The sequence below is a fragment of the Schistocerca nitens genome, chromosome 1, assembly GCF_023898315.1.
Source record: "Schistocerca nitens isolate TAMUIC-IGC-003100 chromosome 1, iqSchNite1.1, whole genome shotgun sequence".
Classification (NCBI taxonomy): domain Eukaryota; kingdom Metazoa; phylum Arthropoda; class Insecta; order Orthoptera; family Acrididae; genus Schistocerca; species Schistocerca nitens.
Genome location: NC_064614.1, coordinates 383578504 through 383605833, shown reverse-complemented (window position 1 = coordinate 383605833; position 27330 = coordinate 383578504). Strand labels below are relative to the sequence as shown.

General features: G+C 37.0%; 1 protein-coding gene across 2 annotated transcripts in view; it reads left to right on the top strand.

Annotated features, from left to right (window-relative positions):
• Positions 1-27330, top strand: part of LOC126249062 (CUE domain-containing protein 1) — a 254013-nt gene that overhangs the window by 65967 nt on the left and 160716 nt on the right. For both annotated transcript variants that reach the window (XR_007545599.1, XM_049950719.1), the window contains exon 5: positions 21307-21502. Coding sequence is in view for 1 of the 2 variants with exons in the window: in XM_049950719.1 (XP_049806676.1) it covers positions 21307-21502 (196 nt within the window). In the remaining variant the exon portion in view is untranslated. The remainder of the gene's footprint in view (positions 1-21306; positions 21503-27330) is intronic.

Below are 27330 nucleotides of genomic sequence, written 5' to 3'. Positions count from 1 at the left end.
TTAGGACTATAGATGGAGAGATGTTGAATGAAACATGTTTGGCTGTCAAGAGAGCAATGCATGAAGCTCTCAACGAATACCATATTGTCAAATGATCTGCCACAAAACCCAAAGAAATTCTGGGTGTATATAAAGGCTGTTAGTTGTACCAAAGTTAGTGTCCAGTCCCTAACAAAAGAGCCAGGAACTGAAATTGAGGGTAGTAAAGAAAAAGCTGAAATGCTTAACTCTGTTTTCAAATGTTCTTTTGCAAAGGTAGAGCTAGGAGTATTGCCCCAATTTAACCCTTGTGCCACTGAAAAGATGAGTGAAATTGTACTAGTGTTGATGGTGTTGAGAAAGAGCTGAAATTGTTAAAACTGAACAAAGCTCCAGGGCCCGAAGGAATCCAAGTCAGATTCTATATTGAATTTGTGGCTTAGTTAGCACCACATCTAACTAAAATCTGTCGTAGATCCTTCAGACAAAAAACCATGCCCAATAGTTGGAAGAAAGCACAGATCGCACCTGTCTACAAGAAGGGTGATAGAAGTGATCCACAAAACTACTGCCCAATATCCCTGATATTGATTAGTTGTAGAATCTTAGAACATATTCTGAGCTGAAACCTAATGAGGTATGACCTCATCCTTGCCGACCAGCATGGTTTCCGAAAACATCAATCATGTGAAACCCAACTCTCACTTTTCTTACATGACATACTGAAAGCTTTGGATCAGGGCAGGTAGGTAGATGCAGTATTTATTGATTTCCAAAAAGCATTTGATTCATTACCACACCTACCCTTATTGTCATAAGTTTGATCATATGGGGTATCAAGTGAAATTTGTGACAGGATGGAGGACTGTTTGGTAGGGAGATTGCAGCATATTATCTTCTTGGGTGGAGAGTCATTGTCAGATGTAGAAGTAACTTCGAGTGTACCCCAGGGAAGAGTGCTGGGATCCTTGCTGTTTTTGTTGTATATTAATGAGCTTGTGGACTATGATACAGTTATCTATGATGAAAATATGGTACTGTCTGAAAGAAGCTGCATAAATATAATGCCAGATCTTGATAAGATTTCAAAGTAGTGCAAAGATTGACAACTTGTTTTTAATGTTCAGAAATATAAAATTGTGAACTTCACACACACACACACACACACACACACACACACACACAAAAAAGACGTAGGATACTATGAAAAAAAAAGAGACGTAGGATACTATGACTGTAATATCAATGAATCTCAGTTGGAATTAACCAATTCATTCAGGTACCTGAGTGTAACACTTTGTAGGGATATGGAATGGAATGATACATAGGCTCAGTCGTGGTTAAAGCAAATGGTAGACTTTGGTTTATTGGTAAAATACTGGGGAAGAGCAACCAGTCTACGAAGGAAACTGCTTAAAAGTCACTCGTGTGACCCATTTTAGAATGTTGTTCAAGTGTGTGGCATCCATACCAGATGAGACTGATGGGGGATATTGAACATGTACAGAGAAGGGCAGCACTAATAGTCACAGATCTGTTTGATTCATGGGAGAACATTACCGAGATGCTGAGGAAACTGAACTGCAGACTCTTGAAGATAACTAATTGATATAAACATTGCAGTCAAAACAACTTCAAATAAAAATTTGTACAGAGATGTTACCTTAAAGCTGCTTCCTGCATTAAATTGTATAAGCCTTACAGAAGATGCTAAATTGTTACTTATTAAAGAATTTCTAAGTTGCTAAAAGTTTATGTTGCAGAAATCAGTTTTTTCATTCAGCAAATTTGCTGCCTATTTAAATGTGTAAATAAATTAATGACTCCTCTTCTAATGTTTTGACGACTTAAAAGTATGAGTATGGGTCTGGGTTATACTGATTTATTTCCCCAAACCACATTCCAATTCTTTATGAGATGACTTACTTGGGGTTTGCACTGTGTATGTGCGGATGGATATGTGTATGTGTGCGAGTGTATACCTGTCCTTTTTTCCCCCTAAGGTAAGTCTTTCCGCTCCCAGGATTGGAATGACTGCTTACCCTCTCCCTTAAAACCCACATCCTTTCGTCTTTCCCTCTCCTTCCCTCTTTCCTGATGAGGCAACAGTTTGTTGCGAAAGCTTGAATTTTGTGTGTATGTTTGTGTTTGTTTGTGTGTCTATCAACCTGCCAGCACTTTTGTTCGGTAAGTCACATCATCTGTGTTTTTAGATAAACTTTATATTTCGTCGATCAATGCTGTATTTGACTTTCAAGCACAATATAAATTCTCACTTTCAACATAATATGTAACTTCAGTAAGTCTCTTGTACAGTTCTATGTTAGAAAAAAATGGTTTTATATTTGAAAGAAAGTCTGCTTAGACACCATGACTTTCAGAAAAAGAGACTGAAAAAACATCTTGCCTCTCACAAGGCTGAGTCAAGAGTCTGCAAGAGTACTTTTTCAATTGTTCTTGTTTCACATAAACATACTCAGTGACACAATAAGCACAGAGCTGCATTTAGATTCCATGGTTCTTCCTTACACACTCACTAACACATCTATGGATTGTCCGACAGGTACTTGTCGGTGCCGTTCGACCGCCGCGTCTACTTTCTTTCTGCGACTGATTTTAAACCTGCACACACAAACATATGATGCGCAGTAGGTAGGATTCTTACCATCCCACACCCATAAACAGATTATCGTGTGTTCGAGATGGTAGAAAGCTGAGTGGTTCTAGAATTTACACAGAAATTCTCAAATCACTACACTCTGTAATGCAGTATGTATGATACTGAGGGATTTATGTATTTTTGACCTGTGTCCCACAAGTTTTTAATCATGGATGATTTCTATTGAAGTGGTTAAAACTAAATGTATCACAGTGTTCCTGGAACTGTTTTTTGGTTTTTTATAGTTATTTTTAAAATCTAGAGTATATAATATGCAAGTCACTTTCCATGGCAAATTTTGTGCCCTCCGTTCTCACCTTTGTTGTGTATTAGTTGTAATAGGTTATCATCAATGTCTCATTCTGTGTGTGTGAATATTTGGTTTTGTGAATACATTTGCAGCTTCTTGGAAATGTTCCTATGGAATATTTCATAATGTTGTTGCTGTCCATCATTTTATTGCTTTGCATGGGTGACTGAATTCATAGTAATATTGTGCTGATTTATTCCAGTATCCACTGGTTTTTTCTGCTGTTTTCATGTCCTTCAATTCTTGCTGGCGATGATGATCTGTTAATTGAATTATACATGAACTGTGCAGCATACTTGTAAATGTTGATTTTTGTGTCTGATGATAATGTGATGTGCTGTGAAAGCCAATGTTGCTGTATGTTGCCTTTTTGTATAGGCCTGTCTGACATTTGTGTGCCAGGTGTTTTCTTGTAATCCAGAGATGTAGAAGATCGATAAATTACTCTTCTTTATCTTTCTATGTAAATAGTTAAATGCCATATAAAGGTTTAATTAATTTTTTACTAGTTTCCATAGAAAAGGATTAACATGCCACCCATACATTTTTTATAATATAAAATTTGCTGAGCAACTATACTCTTTCTACTAAGAATTTATTTTCTAAGTAGTTAACAAAATCATCTGCTAAAAAGCAAGAGATGTTGCAGCTCATGGTAAGGCAAGGCCAGCCATGCCTCCTTCCTCCTGGTGGACTGGAGATGTGTGTGCATGCGCAGGAATCGGGTGCTAAAGCTCTGTATAGGGAAAGTACAGCCAACTTGCCAGTGGCCGCCATTTTGGGCCCACTGTGCCGCTGGTGATACATTGACTTCTGCAGCATATTTAGTTGTGTATATTAAAGAAGTGCACTCAATTGTCTAATGCACTACTAAAACTGATCAGTGGCTTCAAACAGAACTTTTTGGATATTTAACAACAAAAAATCTCAACAAATTTAAGCTAAATGAGTCGACAAGCATTTGTTGTGGCGAGTATGAAACACAGTTTTTCCCCTGTTATCCTTTATTAATAGCAAAAGCAGATTTTGCAATTCTTGTTGGGGTATCAAGTCTGAATACCTGTTTTCGTAATTAGCGTTAAATTGGTCCTATCCAATAGTCACCAGGACAAAAGGGAACCAATATTAGTTCGCAAGTGCAAGGAAAAGTCCATCGCTAATTTAAAGCTCTATATCAACTTACTTCTTATTCCTGCTACTTGGCACTACGAAATTTGCCCAGTGTCTCTTTTGTTATATGAAATAAAGCATTGGATTCAAATATATGTGTGCGATACCTTAGTAAATAGAATTGACAAACGTGTGTACATGATTACGCATGCATTATATTTTTGTCAGATTTATCCCATAAGATTTTGCCTGCAAATTATTCTATGACATTAGGAGAATGATTACAAAAAATACAAGAGAATACAATATTTTTAAAATGTGTATGAATAAAACTAGTCCTACAATCAAAAGTAGGCTGTAGGAAACAGTAACAACTGTATTCATATTAATGCAATGTAGATTAGTGGGCAGGTTGCAACTAAGGCAGAGTTATTAAACACGGTTTTTGAAACTCCTTCACCAAAAAAGATGAAGTAAATTTTCCTGAATTCCAATCAAGAACAACTGCTAAGATGAGAAACATAGAAGTAGATATCCTCGGAGTAACGAAGCAGTTTAAATCACTTAATAAAGGTAAGGCCTATGGTCCAGATTGTATACCAGTCAGGTTCCTCTCAGATTATGCTGATAAAATAGCTCCGTATTTAGCAATTATATACAACCACTTGCTCACAGAAAGATCTGTACCTAAGTACTGGAAAATTGCTCAAGTCACACTAATACCCAAAAAGGGAAGTAGGAGTAATCCGCTCAATTACAGGCCTATATCACTAACGTCGATTTGCAGTAGGGTTTTGGGATTCAGAAAATATCATTCTTGTGAAACACAACTAGCTCTTTATACTCATGAAGTAATAAGTGCTATCAACAGGGGATGTCAAATTGATTCTATAGATTTCCAGAAGGCTTTCGACACCTTTCCTCACAAGCATCTTCTAACCAAACTGCGTGCCTACGGAGTATTGCCTCAGTTGCGCGACTGGATTTGTGATTTCCTGACAGAAAGGTCACAGTTCATAGTAATAGATAGAAAGTCATCGAGTAAAACAGAAGTAATATCCGGCGTTCCCCAAGGACGTGTTATAGGCTCTCTATTGTTCCTGATCTGTATTAACAACATAGGAGACAATCTGAGTAGCCATCTTAGATTGTTTGCATATGATGCTGCCATTTACCATCTTGTAAAGTCATCAGATGATCAAAACTACTTGGAAAATTATTTAGATAAGATATCTGTATGATGCGGAAAGTGGCAAAAGACCCTGAATAAGGAAAAGTGTGAAGTTATTCACATGAGTACTAAAAGAAATCAGTTAAATTTCGATTATGAGATAAGTCACTCAAATCTGAAGGCTGTAAATTCAACTAAATACTTAGGGATTACAATTACAAATAACCTAAATTGGAACAGTCACATAGATAATATTGTGGGTAGAGCAAACCGAAGACTGTGATTCATTGGCAGAACACTTAGAAGGTGCAACAGGTCTACTAAAGACTGCTTACACCACCCTATTCTGGAGTGTTGCTGTGCGGTGTGGGATCCGCATCAGGTGGGACTGACGGATGACATAGAAAAAGTACAAAGAAGGGCGGCAACTTGTATTGTATTATTGCGAAATAGGGGAGATAGTGCCACAGACATAATACGTGAATTGGAGTGGCAATCATTAAAACAAAGGCATTTTTCGTTGTGATGGGATCTTCTCATGAAATTTAAATCACCAGTTTTCTCCTCTGATTGTGAAACATTCTGTTGGCACCCACCTACATAGGGAGAAATCATCATCATGATAAAATAAGAGAAATCGGGGCTCGCACAGAAAAATTTAAGTGCTCGTTTTTCCGACGTGCCGCTTGAGAGTGGAACGGAAGACAGACAGTTTGAAGGTGGTTCATTGAACCCTCTGCCAGGCACTTTACTGTAAATAGCAGAGTAATCACGTAGATGTAGATATGTGCTAACAGTGGCAGTTTTATCTCTAAGATCTCTATTTTGTAATTAAATTACCATTACACCATCCTATTAGCTCTTCTGATTTTTTTTTCTCCTGTTCGAATGGATTGGAAACTAAGTAACAGAATAACAAGTTTGTTTGTGTTATTTATCCCATATGCGTTTCGCCTTCTCCTGTTCTAAGGCATCATCAATGGGATCTATAACGATACAGTTTTGTTAGTTTTAGATTATTAAACAGTTCCCTTCACGATTTTTTTGTAAAAAAAGTAATTATTATGATTTGCTGATCTGCGTTTCCTCACATCTGGTCTGGAGGTCGCACTACCACTTTTATCACTGCCATATAATCACATCCTTGTGTTCTCACCTTCTCACTCTTTTTTTGTGGTGGGCTATTGTTCTTTTGTCACTCGACACAACTATTTTGTCGTACACTGTTTTTCACAATGTAAATATTGCGACTCCATTACGTGTTTCATCTTCTTTGGTATGTTTACCTATTTGTTGCCTACCTAACGAAGTATATGTTCGAGACTAACTTCTATTTATGATGTTTATATTGTGTGTGTGTGTGTGTGTGTGTGTGTGTGTGTGTGTGTATGAGAGAGAGAGAAAGAGAGGGGGGGATAGAGCCAACGAGTCTTCTTTTTTTTCCTTTGTTTTTTTTGGGGGGGGGGGGGGGAGGTGTGTGTACTAGCTGTTAGCAAGTGGTTGAAAACTGTGGTGACAGCTGATTTGACTTTTTGTTTCAATATTCGGTGGAGGGGTTCATGGATGAGTGAGTGTAGAGCTGCTGGGTTCTATTTTTATTATATTGGACAGTATTATTATAGTAATACTTTTTGCAAACATTATTCTATTATCTTATCTGTTAGTGTAAATAATGAATTGCTTGGCATGTGTACTTGGTCATTCAACAGGATTTTCCCCTCTGCTTTGGTTTTCTGTATGTGGTAATTTTCTTGTATGGTTAGGAGGTGTCTTTTATTGTTGATTCTAATTATTTTCATGTCATCTTCTCTAGTGGTTGATTTGTGGTCATTTTCTCTTAGGTGTTTTGCAAATGTGGAGTGGTTGGTCCCATATTTCCAGGCTCACACGTGTTCTTTATATCTGACATCAAATGTTCTCTTTTTTTGCCCTATGTATGTACCTTCACAAGTGTTACACTGTAGCTGAGTAGCTGATATATACCTGTTTTCTGGTATATATCTCTGTTTTTTGTCAGTTTTGGGGTGTATTTTTGTATAGAATTATCTGTTGTGTGTGCTATGTTTATTCCCTGTCTTTTGAAAATGTTGGTGATTTTATGGGCGAGTTTGTGTTTGTATGTCATTGTGTACCATCTTGTGTTTTCTTTCATCTTTTTTTGATTATCCTGTGTAGTTGTTATGGGACTGTGTGTTTGTGTTTGGTTCTGTTGTATTGTCTGTGGTTTGGAGCTTTCTGCTTTTATTTTACTTATAATTTTGTAGTTTGGCTTTGTGACTGTGTTATTATTGTAACCATTATTTTGTGCTATCTCCATTATTATGTCCAGTTCTTTTTGGTAGCTTTATTTGGTGAGTGGTACTGTGTTGAGTCTATGGAGCATGTGTCGAAGTGCTGCTTGCTTTTGTGCTTGTGGGTGGTTCGAGGATTGGGGAATGATAATGTCTGTTGCTGTGGGTTTACGGTAAATTTCAAACATATGCTTATTGTTTTGTTTTTTGATTGTTATATCCATGAAGTTAATTTGGTTGTTCTGTTCTCTTTCAATTGTGAATTTTATATTTTTATGTATCTTGTTGATGTCAGTATGTAATTTTTCAATTTTTGTTTGTGGTTCATCTATTAAGCAAAGGATGTCATCCATATACCTGAACCAATATAGTATGTTGTATTCTTTTGCTATTTTTGTGAAAATGATCTGTTCAATGTGGTTGACAAAAATATTTGCTAAGGCACCTGAAACTGAGGACCCCATTGGTAATCCATCTTCTTGTAAATAAAATTCATTATTGAATTGGAAGTAATTTTGTTCTGTTATGTGCTTTATTAGTGTGCATATTTCCTTCATCTGTTCTTCATGGAGTTGACTATAAGTGTTCAGGTTCTTACCGCAGCTCGTGGTCGTGCGGTAGCGTTCTCGCTTCCCACGCCCGGGTTCCTGGGTTCGATTCCCGGCGGGTTCAGGGATTTTCTCTGCCTCGTGATGAATGGGTGTTGTGTGATGTCCTTAGGTTAGTTAGGTTTAAGTAGTTCTAAGTTCTAGGGGACTGATGACCATAGATGTTACGTCCCATAGTGCTCAGAGTCATTGTTTTGTTCAGGTTCTTATCTATAATTTCTATAGTTTTTGGTACTAGTATGTTGGAATACATGTTTTCTATATCTAATGAGAGGAGTGTTGCTGTCTGGGATTTTTATATCTTTTATTTGTTGTATTAGCTGAGTAGTGTTTTTAATGGTTCTGTCTCGTTGTTGTTGTTGTTGTTGTTGTTGTTGTGGTCTTCAGTCCTGAGACTGGTTTGATGCAGCTCTCCATGCTACTCTATCCTGTGCAAGCTTCTTCATCTCCCAGTACCTACTGCAACCTACATCCTTCTGAATCTGCTTAGTGTATTCATCTCTTGGTCTCCCTCTACGATTTTTACCCTCCATGCTGCCCTCCAATGCTAAATTTGTGATCCCTTGATGCCTCAAAACATGTCCTACCAACCGATCCCTTCTTCTAGTCAAGTTGTGCCACAAACTTCTCTTCTCCCCAATCCTATTCAACACCTCCTCATTAGTTACGTGATCTACCCACCTTATCTTCAGCATTCTTCTGTAGCACCACATTTCGAAAGCTTCTATTCTCTTCTTGTCCACACTAGTTATCGTCCATGTTTCACTTCCATACATGGCTACACTCCATACAAATACTTTCAGAAACGACTTCCTGACACTTAAATCTATACTCGATGTTAACAAATTTCTCTTCTTCAGAAACACTTTCCTTGCCATTGCCAGTCTACATCATCAGTTATTTTACTCCCTAAATAGCAAAACTCCTTTACTACTCTAACTGTCTCATTTCCTAATCTAATTCCCTCAGCATCACCCGATTTAATTTGACTACATTCCATTATCCTCATTTTGCGTTTCTTGATGTTCATCTTATATCCTCCTTTCAAGACACTGTCCATTCCATTCAACTGCTCTTCCAAGTCCTTTGCTGTCTCTGACAGAATTACAATGTCATCGGCGAACCTCAAAGTTTTTACTTCTTCTCCATGAATTTTAATACCTACTCCGATTTTTTCTTTTGTTTCCTTTACTGCTTGCTCAATATACAGATTGAATAACATCAGGGAGAGGCTACAACCCTGTCTCACTCCCTTCCCAACCACTGCTTCCCTTTCATGCCCCTCGACTCTTATAACTGCCATCTGGTTTCTGTACAAATTGTAAATAGCCTTTCGCTCCCTGTATTTCACCCCTGCCACCTTTAGAATGTGAAAGAGAGTATTCCAGTCAACATTGTCAAAAGCTTTCTCTAAGTCTACAAATGCTAGAAACGTAGGTTTGCCTTTTCTTAATCTTTCTTCTAAGATAAGTCGTAAGGTTAGTATTGCCTCACGTGTTCCAACATTTCTACGGAATCCAAACTGATCTTCCCCGAGGTCCGCTTCTACCAGTTTTTCCATTCGTCTGTAAAGAATTCACGTTATTATTTTGCAGCTGTGACTTATTAAACTGATAGTTCAGTAATTTTCACATCTGTCAACACCTGCTTTCTTTGGGATTGGAATTATTATATTCTTCTTGAAGTCTGAGGGTATTTCACCTGTCTCATACATCTTGCTCACCAGATGGTAGAGTTTTGTCAGGACTGGCTCTCCCAAGACCGTCAGTAGTTCTAATGGAATGTTGTCTACTCCCGGGGCCTTGTTTCGACTCAGGTCTTTCAGTGCTCTGTCAAACTCTTCACGCAGTATCGTATCTCCCATTTCATCTTCATCTACATCCTCTTCCATTTCCATAATATTGTCCTCAAGTACATCGCCCTTGTATAAACCCTCTATATACTCCTTCCACCTTTCTGCTTTCCCTTCTTTGCTTAGAACTGGGTTTCCATCTGAGCTCTTGAAGTTCATACAAGTGGTTCTCTTATCTCGAAAGGTCTCTTTAATTTTCCTGTAGGCAGTATCTATCTTACCCCTACTGAGATTAGCCTCTACATCCTTACATTTGTCCTCTAGCCATCCCTGCTTAGCCATTTTACACTCCCTGTCGATCTCAGTTTTGAAATGTTTGTATTCCTTTTTGCCTGCTTCATTTACTGCATTGTTATATTTTCTTCTTTCATCAATTAAATTCAATATTTCTTCTGTTACCCAAGGATTTCTACTAGCCCTTGTCTTTTTATCTCCTTGATCTCTGCTGCCTTCACTACTTCATTCCTCAGAGGTACCCATTCTTGTTCTACTGTATTTCTTTCCCCCATTTCTGTCAATTGTTCCCTTATGCTCTCCCTCAAACTCTCTACAACCTCTCGTTCTTTCAGTTTCTCCAGGTCCCATCTCCTTAAATTCCCACCTTTTTGCAGTTTCTTCAGTTTCAATCTGCAGTTTATAACCAAGAGATAGTGGTCAGAATCCATATCTGCCCCTGGAAATGTCTTACAACTTAAAACCTGGTTCCTAAATCTCTGTCTTACCATTATCTAATCTATCTGATACCTTTTAGTATCTCCAGGATTCTTCCAGGTATACAACCTTCTTTTATGATTCTTGAACCAAGTGTTAGCTATGATTACGTTATGCTCTGTGCAAAATTCTACAAGGCGGCTTCCTCTTTCATTTCTTCCCCCCAATCCATATTCACCTACTATGTTTCCTTCTCTCCCTTTTCCTACTGACGAATTCCAGTCACCCATGACTATTAAATTTTCGTCTCCCTTCACTACCTGAATAATTTCTTTTATCTCGTCATACATTTCATCAATTTCTTCATCATCTGCAGAGCTAGTTGGCATATAAACTTGTACTACTGTAGTAGGCATGGGCTTTGTGTCTATCTTGGCCACAATAATGCGTTCACTATGCTGTTTGTAGTAGCTAACCCGCACTCCTATTTTTTTATTCATTATTAAACCTACTCCTGCATTACCTCTATTTGATTTTGCATTTATAACCCTGTAATCACCTGACCAAAAGTCTTGTTCCTCCTGCCACTGAACTTCACTAATTCCCACTATATCTAACTTTAACCTATCCATTTCCCTTTTTAAATTTTCTAACCTACCTGCCCGATTAAGGGATCTGACATTCCACACTCCGATCCGTAGAACGCCAGTTTTCTTTCTCCTGATAACGACGTCCTCTTGAGTAGTCGCCGCCCGGAGATCCGAATGGGGGACTATTTTACCTCCGGAATATTTTACCCAAGAGGACGCCATCATCATTTAATCATACAGTAAAGTTGCATGTCCTCGGGAAAAATTACGGCTGTAGTTTCCCCTTGCTTTCAGCCGTTCGCAGTACCAGCACAGCAAGGCCATTTTGGTTAATGTTACAAGGCCAGATCAGTCAATCATTCAGACTGTTGCCCCTGCAACTACTGAAAAGGCTGCTGCCCCTCTTCAGGAACCACATGTTTGTCTGGCCTCTCAACAGACACCCCTCCGTTGTGGTTGCACCTACGGTATGGCCATCTGTATCGCTGAGGCACGCAAGCCTCCCCACCAACGGCAAGGTCCATGGTTCTTGGGGGGGGGGGGGGGGGGTCTGTCTCCTTGTACTTTGAAATTTTCAGAAAGTAAATTTAACATGTATCCTGCAAGCTTGTAAGTAGGGGATTTTCTGAAATGCAGTATTGGCCTCACAGATAGATTCAGTTTATGGATTTTTGGTTGTCTTCGGAGGACCCGTGCACTGGGACTGATCTGTGTCAACTTTCTTTTGTCTGTGTTATCCAGTATGACGTCAATATATTTCAGAGCGTTTTCTACTTTTGTCTGGAATCTGTTTGTTTCGTCTGATTTTAATTTTGTAATACTATTTTGTGAGATGAATTCTTGTGTTTTTTCAGTGTACTGTTCTTTGTCTACCAGTACTACTGTGTTCCCTTTGTCTGCTTTTGAAATCATAACATTTTTCATTTTGAAGTTTTATCCTAAGTTTTCTGTGTGTTGCAGATTCTGTGTTTTTGTTGTTTTTGTGTTGTTGTGTTTTTGTACAGGTTATTATATTCTGGATTTCTTTTCTTACTAGTTCTCTAGTTAATCCAATGTTAAAATTGCTGTTTTCATTCCTGTCTTCCTTTGTCAAAACACACTCGCAAAAAGTATTAACATAATAACATTGTCCAATATAATAATAATAATAATAATAATAGAACCCAACATCTTTACACTCACTCATCCATGAATTCCTCCACCGAATATTGAAACGAAAAGTCACATCAGCTGTCACCACAGTTTTCAACCACTCCCTAACAGCTAGTACACCCCCCCACCCCCCCTCCTAAAAAAAAAAAGGCTCGTTTGCTCTATTTCCCCCCCCCCCCCCCCCTCTCTCTCTCTCTCTCTCTCTCTCTCTCTCTCTCACACACACACACACACACACACACACACACACACGGTATAAACATCATAAATAGAAGTTAGTCTCGAACATATACTTCGTTAGGTTGGCAACAAATAGGTGAACATACCAAAGAAGATGAAACACGTAATGGAGTCGCAATATTTACATTGTGGAAAAAAGTGTATGACAAAATAGTTGTATCGAGTGACAAAAGAACAATAGCCCACCACAAAAAGAGAGTGAGAAGGTGAGAACACAAGGATGTGATTATATGGCAGTGATAAAAGTGGTAGTGCAACCTCCAGACCAGATGTGAGGAAACGCAGATCAGCAAATCGTAAGTAATTACTTTTTTTTAGAAAAAAATCGTGAAGGGAGCTGTTTAATAATCTAAAACTAACAAAACTGTATGAATTTTCTGCTAATGTGATAACTCAATATTGGTAAGTTCTTAGTGGAATAAAAAAAATAGAAAGTCCAAAGAAAACAACTGACAATTTATTTCAGATGTTGAGTAGTACAGAGGCTCATAAATGAGATTTAACTAATAATTAAGTTTTTGGAAAACATCATTCCTCTGTTTATCATCTCATGCCTTTGTGTGAGGTCAAGCGCATGGTGCAATTCCACCCACGTGCTTTTTCCCATCACGGTTTACGTGACATCATTAGTTTACATTGCAAATGATGTAAGTGGCCTGTTGCTAAATGTTTAATGTGGTTGTCTTAGTTACTAGGGTAATCTTTGATGTTTGTAAGGTTTGCTGTTTGCTTCAAATATGTTGTTACGTACATGGGTGTGGTTTGGGTGGAACCTGGGAGTATAGCTTAAACAACTGATAGATATACTAGTAGTGATTTTTCTATTTTTTATTTATATTGAGAGTGAAACATGTTGTTTATTTGACTGTTTTTGTAAGGAGACAAGTTTGTTGAGTGTGAAGGTTAGTAAGGAATCTAAGTGCATAGCTACATGGTAATGAGGGAAATGAGTAGTAATGTTACTGATAATTTTGGTTTATACAAATATTTTTTAACATGATGTCATTGAGGCACTGTGTGTATGATATTGATTGCTCTTTTAGGGGTCGTGCTGTTGTTACTGGTGTCACTCTTGTGGTGGATGTTTGTTTTTGTGAAGTGGTTTGTAGTAATGATCTAGTTGAATTGGATTGAATCTTTGGTATTTATTGGTTATTTATTTGTTAGCAGTTTCTAAAATATTAGTTTTCATCTGTACTGCAACTGAAATTTTTTAAAAGTTTTTTTAAAGTTCTCTCCCCTTTTTTTCCGGTTTGTCCTGGAGGAATTTTTGTGTGTTACTTCTGTATCAAATCGTCATTTGGTGGTGGTGTCTGGTATCCCTGTCTTTGTTTGAGCTATACAGGCCAAGTGAATTATTTAATTCCAATTTTGTATCTTCTGTATAATTTTGTTCAGTTTATTCTAGATGAATCGTGCCTCATATTTTTCCATTTTTTCTGTGCTCTGGTATTATCTTAGCTTCATTAACCTTCTTCTTTAGTTTCTCTCCCACACAAAACACCCTCATTCCTACGATTGTCCTGTTGATTTCATTTTATTGACTGACTGCAATGCATTGTGTATTTTTTTTTTTTTTACATTTATTTTTAACCATAATGGTCTGCCTTGTGGTTGCCATCTTGAAGAATCAGCTTGTTATGAAATGCTCTCTGTGGTTGTCTTAATAACTCAGGTAAACAATCACTTTTCTCATAATATGACATCACAGGTCAAAACTGATGGGTGGAATCGGACTTATCCCTATTCCCTTTATCTGTAAAAAGTTAATGTACTACAACTTTTAATGTAGGATACAGCTTTAGAGTATCAACTATGTACATAAACGTTTCTCTGTGGTTGACCAACATGCAATGTTTGCATTGCGTAATGTCCTTAGGTTAAATGCTGTGACTTAGGACTATGTTGTGTTGTACCTGTTATGGGATTGTCTGTTTTTCTACTGCTATTTCCCACTGAACACTGGTAAGGAATGTATACAAGTAACAGTATTCCATTGTCTTGTTGTTTTTATATACATTCTAACATTGCATGACAGAAATCACATAAAAGAAAACATAGATGATTTGTGAAAGAAATGACCTAAAATGCCAGAGTACACAATTTGAAATAAATTTGTTTTTGTGACTAGGGCTGGAATTTGTGTGTGTATTCATTCAAATTAGCACAGTAAAAGTTACATTAAACATATTACGGATAAGATTAATGTAAATATTAAAGACTAAAAGTCCATTGCTTTGATTGTGTTGTGCTATGTAAATTGATAATGACAGCTTTTTGTTTACTGCTTGTTGTTACTATTACACTGTAATTGTCAAGCTTTCATGTGTGTGTAGTCACAGCAGTGCACATAGTGATTTTCATTAAATTAAATGTTCTTTCACAAAGTTTTCATGCTAATTATGTTAAAAATGTTGAACAAACAGTCTGTTTTTTCCTGTGAAAGCAACATTTTTTGTATAAAAGCAGCATTTTATTAATGTTAAAAATAGATGTTGTACGATGAAATTCAGTCTGTAAGTAACATGTGTGCCGATTGATTTTTATTTTCATCAGTTGATCACTCGCATGTGCAGACTGCTGTGTATTTTATTTGTTCATGAATAAAAGTGTGTAGTACAGCCTCCTCTGGATCCCCAGTGGTTGAAAAGTCGATTGGATGAGAAAGTTATTGAATATGGAAATTGCCGTGAAGGCTTATTTAGTTCACAGTGAACTGTGGGATGTTGTAGAGAACTCTCCCTCAGATCCAAGGAAATTGGGTGACTCTTTGAAGAAAAGAAACAGAAAAACATTCCCAGGTGTACTCTTTTTGGACAAGACGAATTATTCCCATATAAGGGACACACTCTTGGCAGCAGAAACTTGGATGGCTCTACAAAAAGCATTTGAAGAGTGGGCTCGTCTCTAGAGTGGGCTTGCTTAGAACATTAATCACAGCCAAAATAGATAAACGCAAGTTGGAGACTACTGTTGCAATCAAATCATAATGATTGCATTTAATTTAAATGAAATGACATTCGTATTGAGTGAAGAATGGATAGGAACTTTGATCCTGGCTGTATTACATGATCATTATCGACCTATGATTATGGCGTATGAAAATAGTGGCACACACATCACTGGCAATTCTAGTAAATTATAACTACTGCAAGATGTCAAACTTGAAGGGACAAATGGAAATTAAGAGTCAGAATTATATTTAAACAAACAAGAGTCATACAAAAAGCATTAATGCTACAAGTGCAACAAACTCAGTCGTATTGCTAAATACTTTTGTAACAAAAGCAATAAAGGAAATGTAACCGGAAAGCAACCAGAACACAAGAAAGCCTTTCTTGCAGCAGATTCTAAACAGTCTCACAAAAGCATGTGGTGTTCAAATTCTTGGGCATCAATTTGCATTAATAATGATAGATGGAAGCTTCATAATACTCAGCCATGTAATAGCTCAGTGATCAGTGTGAGAGGTGACGGCTCAGTAGCAAAGGCTTTGTAAGTAATATCTGACCATCTATAGTGGCGATAAAACAGTGGATATAGATGCATGTGATGTCATCCACATACATGACTCTGGCATGAATTTGATCTCGGGTATTCAAATTGTACACAAAGGATATAAAGTAACATTTAAAATGAGAAGTGGTTTCATGTATGATGCAGAATGTGACTAATTGCCGTAGCATAACCTAATAATGGCATTTGTTGCTTGAATGTGATTGATATGGAACAATGCTACTACACATGAGGCAGTGGATTTGTATGGCATCACAGTTTAAGACATACAAATCAAAAAAGTATGCTGAAGTTGGCAAAGGTTTCATTGAGATTAAATGACAACATGGTGGTTAAGGATCCCCTTAAGTTGTGCATCAAGAGAAAACAATCATGTCTTCCATTGAAAACTAGCAAACGGTCTTCTTAAAATATCTTGCACTTTGTTCATTCTGATTTATGTGGACCAATGGAGACAATGTCTATTGATGGAATGCATTATTTTCTCACATTTATTGATGATTTATCAAGATACAAGTCCCTCTTTTTTTGAAGAAAAAGTCTGAGGTCATGTAGATATTTAAAAACTTCGAAGTCATGGTGGAAAAGCAGATAGATGGAAGTATCAAGAAGTTGCAGTCTAACATTGGAAATGAATATGCCAATGACGACCTACAAAGATTTCTGAATTCTGAAGATACCATCCACCAGCTTACAATAATACACAGTCTGCAGCTGTTGTTGAGAGAGCTAATCAAACTTGGGTTGAAAAAGCTATCAAATCATGCTGACTGAAACTGTGTCTACAGCTGTATACCTATCAAATCATTCTCCTTCCTCTGAACATGGAGATAAAACACCACAGGAGAAAGCCTTCTTTATCACACTTGAGAATTTTTTGCTGCAATGCAATGGTTAACATTCTGAAACCTAATCAAGAAGTGACAGAACTTGACATTCATGGGATACTGCTGGGCAACAAAAGGTTATTGATTCATCAGTAGCAAGACTTATTTGATAACTGTCAGAAGGGATGTAAATTTTCCAGAGAGTGAGACTTTTCCAAGTTAAAAGATAGGAGAACCTAAGATAGCCAATATCTTAGGATTGGAACAAGAAGCATAGAAGCATTTCTTCATGACATCAATACTTTATACACTGAAGAAGAAATTAAATCAGAAGACAGTGCTAATGAAGCCTTTTATGGTTTTGACAATGATGCAATGGAAACTGAAGTTCTAGATGAGTAACTAGAGAATTAAAATATGGGTCATATAGTTCTACAAGGGGTTGCACTTCGAAGGTCAAGCAGGGAACCAAAACCCAAGGAATGGTCTGACTTCCAAATGAAGACATTGATGCCAATGAGGTCTTGGAAGGGATAAATAAGAAAGAATGGAAAGAGGCAATGCAGAAAGAATTCTCATCTCTAGTTTGTAGTGATACATTTGAAGAGGTTTTTCTAACCAAATGACAAAAACCTCTCCAGATTAAGTGACAACTAAAGATAAAGCCTAGGACTAGCAGTACACCAGAAACATTTATTGCATGCCAAGTGGTAAAAGGGTGCTCGTAAGTGATAGGTCTCAGTTTTCAGGAAACCTTCACAATGGTGGTCAAACATTGGTTAGCAATTAGATATCTCTTGTCTGTGGCAGATCGGCTTTGTTGATATCACCACTCCTTATCTCGATGGAGACTGAAATAAAAAGTTTGTGTCATTCCACCAGAAAATTTTGTAGCTCCTGGAAAGGTATGGAGATTGAAGAAAGCTGTTTATGGACTTAAACAAGTTGATGGGAACTGGAATCAAAAAATTGATGATATGTTAAAAAAAAAAAAAATTGACCAGCTAAACCTCTGATCCCTGTATCTATTTTCATAGGATGGAGGACACCAAGCTAGTCATCCTAGCTTTATATGTGAATGCTATGTTGTTATTCTCAAGTGATAGAAGTGTTCTGAATTGCATAAAAATTCTTTGAAGGTGATTTTTTGAGATATAAGATTTAGGACCAGGGGGCCAGTGTTTAGATGTGAAAATTACATGAAATTGTGAAAAAGGAAAGATTTGGGTCTGACAGGAATCCTATGGAAGAAAAGTTCTGGAGAAATTTGGAATGAGTGAAGCCAAGCCAATGTCATTATCACTTGAATTTGGGTTGGACTTTGAGGCAGTGGAATCAGCTGCCATCAGTGTACCTTATCAGGAGGCAATAGGAAGTCTTCTATATTTATCCCAAATCTACAGGCCTGACATGTGTTTTGCTCAGAATGTCCTTATCAGATGTAATCACTGTTTTTAAAAAAAGGTCCATTGGTTGTCAGTAAAAAGATATGTAAAGGGAACCATGGGAAATAAGCCAGAACTTTTTGGATGTGGCAGTAGAGAAGCAATGGTCTTCAGTGATGCAGATGGGGAAATAAAGTCAATTACAGATACTCTGCTACTGTTTTGTGCATAAAAATGCAAAATTGTTACTGTGGTCTTGTATAAAACAAAAAATTATTGCATCACTTGTGAAGCTGGATATATTTCTTTGGCATCAACTGTGAAATTTACTGTGGTTTAGACAACATGTCTGAGGTAGATCCAAGTAGTGTCATAGAGTCACTTAAAGTATATTGTGATGATGAAGGAGCCATTGAGTTGGCCAAGAATCTAGTGATAAATTCTAGATCCAAACATATAGATATAAAATATCATTTTGTAAGGTAGGTATCACTAATATTGAACATCTACCTTCTGGAGAAATGCTAGCTGATGCTTTTATGAAACCCCTAACCCCAAAGACATGAAACATGTGGAACAAACTTGTGTTATGATGTAAGTGAACAAGTAACTGTACATTTGAACTTCATATTGTCAACTTAAGGGAGCGTGTTAGGATATGCAAATAGATTTTGATAACTTTCTATTTACTACTTGTTACTGTTACACAGTGTCTGTCAAGAATTTATGTATGTGTAGTCATAGTAATGCACATACTGTTTTTCATGAAATAAAATGTTCTTTCACAAAGTTTTCATAATTAATTACATTAAAAATGCTCAACAGATTGTGTAGTTGCCATTTGTCCTCACATCTTGTGACCTGAGGATTTAGTGAAATATATGGATTATGTTATATGGTTGCTGAATTACTAAAACAGTCAAAATCATTACGAGCTATACACAACCATAGTAAGAGTAAAACGACAATAGCCACTGACTTGTCATTAACAATGAAGATCTTACTTAAACAATTTGTTTAAATCATTCTAATTTCATATAATGATGTGGTAATATGATCAGCTACAAACATTACAGGCAACTATGTACATGCATTTTGTTATTATCACAAGTAATTATTTTTTATACAAATGAATGTCATTCACAATGTTACAAATATTAACAGTCTAGTTTTGCTGACTAATTTTGTGAAATTTCTTAGTTATTAGAGTTATGTTGTCTTGATGACTTTACACAGCCATACTTGCCACCTTGCTTGTTTTGAGACACACTACATTTGATTACAGATGGAGCAGTAAGAATAAGAATAAAAGAAAGAAAGGCAAGAAGGAACCAAATAACAAAACTGTACATGTTTCCTGTATAAAAATAGTAATCCTATATGTTACATTTTAAACAGATGTTAGTGATTTATGAAAACAACACACAGTAGGGCAACACCCTACCCCCTCCCCATTTTTACACACACACACACACACACACACACACACACACACACACACACATACACACATACACAAATGAGGCATATGCCACAGCCTGTAATATCAACATTACAACTTATGACTTTGTTTCATTATAAAAAAGTCTTTTTAATATCAACAGGACACGTTATTTTCACTGTTACCTTTGCTACCCCATCTGTATTTGTGCTTGTAAAGAAATGTTTTATAGCTATTACATGAAACACAATTTCTTATCAGTAACATGATATTATTTAATTTTAACAAGAGGCACACAATTCTGTAATCATGGGTTATTACACAGAATCAAGAATGATTTGTTCAGTTATATATATAAAATGAATTTATCAGTGTCCCCTGTATGAGTGGTCCTCTGTTTGTGTGTCATGAGTCACTGTTGTTACCTAATTGAGCCAATCAACTCAGTGGGCTTTTGTGTGGGCTGCAGCCGTTAGGCAGTTCAGTACACTCCAAGAAGGCCACATGCACTGGACAGTTGCTTTTATTTGTGTTGTTCCTCTTCTGTACATATTTGGATGTTTTCTTGTATATGAATGATTTACATAAATAGAAAGAATTCACTTCAAAAGTTTTGTTCCACATTAAAAGAAAGTAGGATGTTGGAACCAGTGTTTATGCTAATACTTTATTTTTAGGTTACTGATACTGAGATAAGTTGTAGATAATGGAAACAATGCTGGTAAACTATGAAATTAACTTTTCTGATGTTAACTATCTTGCTTTTTTGGGTTGGAGTGTGACAGTTATGAAAAGTTACTTTCTGTAGCAGAAACTGAAGTTTTTTTAATACTTTTTTCAGTTGATATTACACTTGCAGTATTTTATCATTGGGTAAAATATTAACTTATGGACATGGTTGCAGTTAAACATTTTTCATGAACCTAACAATGTTGACTAGTTTTCTTGGTGACATCACTGGATATGTGCTCCATAACTTTACCAGTATCTGAAATTAATTTGCTCAACTGAACAGTGTCTGTAATAAAATAATTGAGGGCCAAATTATTTCCAACACATTCCACTCAAACACTCTACAGTCTTGGATAGATCCAGTAAAAGAAATTTCTAATGTGGCGTCAAATGATTTTGCGCCTGCAAGCTAAGTCACGCCGTTTATCAACTCGATGGAATGAATACAGAGCTCGCAGGAGGTACTTACTTCGTGAAAAACGGAGAAGGAAAGCAGAAGAGGTATAACCATTTGAATGTAGATTTAATGACTGGTAACAATGTGGATTTGGTTTGTTGTCCATAAACTGATAGTACTAATCTACTATAACCTGTAATTAGAATTTTTAATCATGTATAGTTAAAAATTGACTTAAGAATGAAATCCTTTCCAGATATGTTGTTTTATATTTTTCTTAGCTATACTTGTATCTTATGAGAGGCAATAATATGAATTTTGTACACTGAATTGAAGTAGTTCATTTTTTATATTAGCTGGTGGCTGTTTAGGGAAATATTTTTTGTTCTGCACAGGCAATGATGCTTAATCAGCAGATGTTACAGAAGAAATTTGCAGAAAACCAAAAAGTCCGTGGTGTTTTATGTGATGGTGCTGACCCTGAGTTAGATCGCTATCTTGAAGATGAGAGAATTGCTCTTTTCTTGCAAAATGAAGAGTTTATGGCAGAATTACGTTGGAACAAAGACTTTCTTTCTACATTAGAGAAGGGTAAGCCTCAAGTGTAACTTTTTAATGAGTCTTCTATTTGCTCAGAAACTGAAGCTGTAAATGCAAAATTGATGTTTGTGGCATAAGTGCTATGTATGTTTCTTTAAAGTAACTTTTATTAAGGCTTTTGATTGCAATGTCTTCAAGAACGATAATGTGTGGCCAGTATGTTGTTACATAATAGTAAATGAAACATAATTGAATACTGAAATTGCCCCAAGTTATATATGCCTTATGTTGTTTAAATAACATCTTTTTGTATACACTCATTTAAAATTCACTAGTTAGAAACTGTAGTTGGCATACCAAGCTCACAATCTATCCCACATAAACATATGACGTCGGAAGATAGATCCATCAGAATGGTGTAGAATAGGTAGGAGGATTGCTATTTATTTAAACACGAGAAAAGTTGAAGAATAATGCGACTAGACTTCTGATCTGGATAATAATGCAGATCGGTGGAGTATGTGATTCTGAAAGTTACATGTCTGATATGGGTTTATAGTAAATGATGTACACAGGTGGAGCTCAAGGGTTACCAATTATGGTAAGCCCCACGTATGATTTTGTCATGACCTGTAAGTATGACAGTGAAACATAATGGTTTTCAGAGGACAGGGTTCTTGGCTTAACGGTATAGATCACAAGAATTCCAAAACACACATTAGCAAGTGACTTCAGAAAAATTGCTGCACCTGTGCTGTGTTAGGTTTACTCATGGAGGTGGGACATACAGAGGGTCTTGAGGGGCTACTGGAACATTGAAATCAGTGAAGACAATATAATTTAGGATTCATCACTATTCATCAAATAAAGAAGCAGCTGAACAATGAACAGGTGTGTAAAAAGAGGTTGAAAGTATAACAGTGAATAGAAACAGGCTAGACCCCTCATGGCACACATGAAATGAGTATAACATTGGTAAACATGATTATCTTTTTCAGAAAATTATTTGACAACATTCGTACCCTGAAGCTATGACTTTGTTCCTTTTTTTTTTTTTTTTTTTTTTTTTTTTTTTTTTTTTTTTTTTTTTTTTTTACAAACAGAATATTTACAAAGCGAGTCCACAACTTTAAAAAAATATTTATTGAATTCTTCTATCAGATTTTATAATTGTTTTTAATTTTTCAGTTAAACTTAATAAAAAATTTAAGTTTAATTGAGCTTTCACAATGAACATCTTATTCAGTATAATAGTGTTAAAAGATATTTTCAGGCTCTGGACCTTATTTGCACGTCATGTTGTTAATGAAGGACGACAACAATTGATGAAATTTTTTGTGGTTCTCCTTCGTACTTTGGCAGTATGTGCTATTAAAAATGCATTGGTGTTACTATACCTCAATTAAAATTACTTTGTGATTGACATTTCAGTGATTCAAGTGATAGGGAGTGGGCATCAGCCAATCACAGCTGTTTCTTGGGCTCCACATGATCGGTGTGTTGCCTGTTTTGCGGGCACAAGCCTTACCAGGTGAAATGGCCTGTAGGAGTTGGGAGAGAGTCAGGCGGGGAGGAAGGACCTTAAATAAGCACAATTTTTGCATGTTTAGTTGTGCTAGTGTGAAAATGTTTTTTATGCAAATAAGGCAAAACTGGATCTACTGCTGAAGTTAGTACTATTCTAAACATTTAGTTTCTGCACTAACCTATTAAAAATAACAATGTCAGATTCACAATCTTTATCAACCAATCATAAAAAAATTCAATTCTTTCACGACTTAGAGTCTCACATCATAGCTTGCCTTTATTGGTCATAGTTATTATGATGTTTTGGAACCTACAGGAGTTAATTTGGAGAACTTACTGTGAAAAATTTGGCCCCATGATTTTTTATGTTCACTGGAATCTGGGTCATATATTACTGTAAGCCAAATGCAGCTATCATACTGAAATGGTTTTTAAGGGTGGAATGAAAGCTGTCTCTCACTATAAAGGGGAGTAAATCTAATTTACATATTCTTAGTATGCCACTGTGTGCCACAAGCAAAGTTGTTTCCATACACTAAGCTGAATTCATTTGTGTTTTTTTGTGTTTCTGTTTGTTAAGCGGTTTACCAGATCAATCACAGCCGCTAGCCTTAAGTTGGTGACTATACTTTTGTGTTCATGTCTATAGATACTGAAGAGTGTGCTCCACATTAATGGTTTTCTCAAGGATGTTCATGTACTGAATTGATGTTTGTGTTTGTAATAATATATTTCTTAGCTGTAAATACCTGCTTTGGTAGTAGTATTCACCCATTCACTTCTAGTAAACATCTACTGCCTCCCGTAACTACATACCAAAGATAACAGAGCTACTTTACTTAAGTAAGTGTAGTGTCCTCATTCTTTATCTTCATTTTGGTATCTGTAACACCCTTACTAACTATAGTCACTTTAGTTTTATTCCTATTTACTTAAACCTCTTTTTTTTTAATGTATCAGCACCTTCAACATTTTGCTAATTTCCTTTAATGAATCTGTAACCAAGTGAGATCTAATGGTGGGTACCTCTTCACTAATGACTTTATTTATTTATTTCTCTTTCTTGGTTTATATGGTTTATTTGATGTGAACTGAGTCTCTCCCCCAAAAATTCATTAGACGCATTTTCTTAGCTACCTCAGCAGTTGCTTGTTACTACTTCATTTATGCAATGTGTAAGTGGAGGCAGCCCAAACAAATAGTGCTCCATGTTTCACCTGAAACACAGTGTTTACAGAAAACATCAGGCTTTTTCCTGTTATAAAATGTTATTGTTTTTTATGGTAGTTTTATGTACACATTTGAGAGAACAATCTAATTAGACTAGTCTAGTATTTGATGTAAGAATATGTATTAACAGGTACAGGAATCTGAGCTTCTGGTCTGTCCCTTAAGACCTGGCCAAGAACATGATATGGAACTCTAATTTCCATCCTTTTCCATACCTTCCACTCATCTTTACAAAGCTATAAAACACTCTGAGCTCATTCTGTGTGTTACCCCTCCATTTTGTCTGACGTAGTTCAAATGGCTCCAGGCACTACGGGACTTAATGTCTGAGGTCATCAGTTCCCTAGACTTAGAACTACTTAAACCTAACTAACCTAAGGACGTCACACACATCTATGCCCGAGGCAGGATTCAAACCTGCGACCATAACAGCAGCATGGTTTTGGACTGAAGCGCCTAGAACCGCTCGGCCATAGCGGCCGGCTCTGACGTAGTCCTTGAGGATTTATGTTGTTGTTTCTTGTCTCATATTTCATTTCTTCCAGCTTTCTCCATTTCCATTATGTATTTACAAAAAATTGGGCCACTGTAAACAAAATGGCAGAAAATTGACCCATTTTGCAATAGCAGCAGAGAAACTGGACCAGTGTGATACATCAGACAGAGAAAGTGAGTAATTGATATAGAAAATGCAGAATATCCACTCTTGCTTTCTATGTCCCATGTGTAAAGTTTATAAATTCAGTATTTTCTGCTGAACCCAACCATGAAACTTAGGAAAGTGCGGACTAACATTGTGTAATCTGCTGTGAGTGTAATGAAATGACTGGCCTTACTGCATATAGAGTGCACAGTAATCAAAATAGTTTTAATATTCAGAAAATAGTGAAAGATATGGAGTCTTATATCAGAAAAAATGTCCAATAAATTTCTGGAATGTGAGTCTTGAATGAAAGAATTGAACTTTAATATTGAACATCTCTCCTCCCCCCCTCCCCCCTCCCCCTTCTCCCCCCTCTCTCTCTTTGTGTGTGTGTGTGTGTGTGTGTGTGTGTGTGTGTGTGTGTGTGTGTGTGGCGGGGGGTGGGGGGGCGCACACGCAAACATGCATATTTGTCTATCAAGAAACATTAGTGATTCCTTGACATTGGACATTTACGATTAAGTACAGTCAGGCTATCAGACTATAAAATCCCTAAAGTTATGTTCCTGTGCATGAGTGTAGAGGTTCAGCAGCAGTTTCCAACACTGGAAGGTGAGTGTTGTTATTTAGTGCAGAGGTGCGGCACTTCGACACTTTACAGAGGCAACCTCTGGCAGTGATGGCTGATTGGTAATTTCATAGTTCGAAATTGCATGTGTGGAGACATCAGTCTAGTGTTATTACGTTAATAGGAGGCAACTTTATCATGTAAATAACTAGGGGTCGGAAGCTTCTTGCAAGGAAAATGAACAATATCGTTTCCATAAGAACTGAACAATGGAAAATGCAGGATGGAATGTAATAGTATTATGAAGAGGATAGTTGCTTCTCACCATTTAGCAGAGATGCTGAGTTGCAGATAGGCACAACAAAAAGAAAGACTGTCAGGAAGTAACTTGCAGCCAATAAGGCCTTTGTTGGAAGTAAACAAAACACACACACACACACACACACACACACACAGCCTCTTACTCACAAACTACCTTCCTATATAAAAGATACCAACCATTTCCTCCACTGTCTCTCCACAGTTTTACCACATGGTGCCTTGCTCATCACTATTGATGCCACCTCCCTTTACACTAACAGTCCTAATATCCATGGCTTTACCACTGTTGAACACTATACCTCATTCCTAGTTACCACGACCAACTACATCCTCACCACAATTACTTCTCCTTTGAAGACTTTCGGTACAAACAAATCCGGGATACAACTATGGGTATCCATATGGCACCATCATGAGCGATCTAGAGAAATCTACATCTTCATCTACATCCATACTCCACAAGCCACCTGACGGTGTGTGGCGGAGGGTACCTTGAGTACCTCTATCGGTTCTCCATTCTATTCTAGTCTCGTATTGTTCGTGGAAAGAAATATTGTTGGTATGCCTTTGTGTGGGCTTTAATCTCTCTGATTTTATCCTCATGGTCTCTTCACGAGATATACGTCGGAGGGAGCAATATACTGCTTGACTCCTCGGTGAAGATATGTTCTCGAAATTTCAAAAAAAGTCTGTACTGAGCTACTGAGTGTCTCTCTTGCAGTCTTCCACTGGGGTTTATCTATCATCTCTGTAATGCTTTCGCAATTACTAAATGATCCTGTAATGAAGCGCACTGCTCTCCATTGGATTTTCTCTATCACTTCTATCAACCCTATCTGGTACGGATCCTACATCGGTGAGCAGTATTCAAGAAGTGGGCGAACAAGTGTACTGTAACATACTTCCTTTGTTTTTGGATTGCATTTCCTTAGGATTCTTCCAATGAATCTCATTCTGGCTTCTGCTTTACCGACAATTAATTTTATGTGGTCATTCCATTTTAAATCACCCCTAATGCCTACTCCCAGATAATTTATGGAATTAACTGCTTCCGGTTGCTGAGTTGCTATATTGTAGCTAAATGATAAAGGATCTTTCTACGTATTTGCAGCACATTACACTTGTCTACATTGAGATTCAATTGCCATTCCCTGCACCATGTGTCAATTCGTTGCAGATCCTCCTGCATTTCAGTACAATTTTCCACTGTTACAGCCTCTTGATGTACTACAGAATCATCCACAAAAAGCCTCAGTGAACTTACGATGTCATCCACAAGGTCATTTATATATATTGTGAATAGCGACAGTCCTACGACACTCCCTTGCGGCACACCTGAAATCACACTTACTTCGGAAGACTTCTCTCCATTGCAAATGACATGCTGCGTTCTGTTATCTAGGAACTCTTCAATCCAATCACACAATTGGTCTGATAGTCCACATGCTCTTACTGTGTTAATTAAACGACTGTGGGGAACTGTATCAAACACCTTGCGGAAGTCAAGAAACACAGCCTCTACCTGGGAACCCGTGTCTATGGCCCTCTGAGTCTCGTGGATGACTAGTGCAAGCTGGGTTTCACACAATC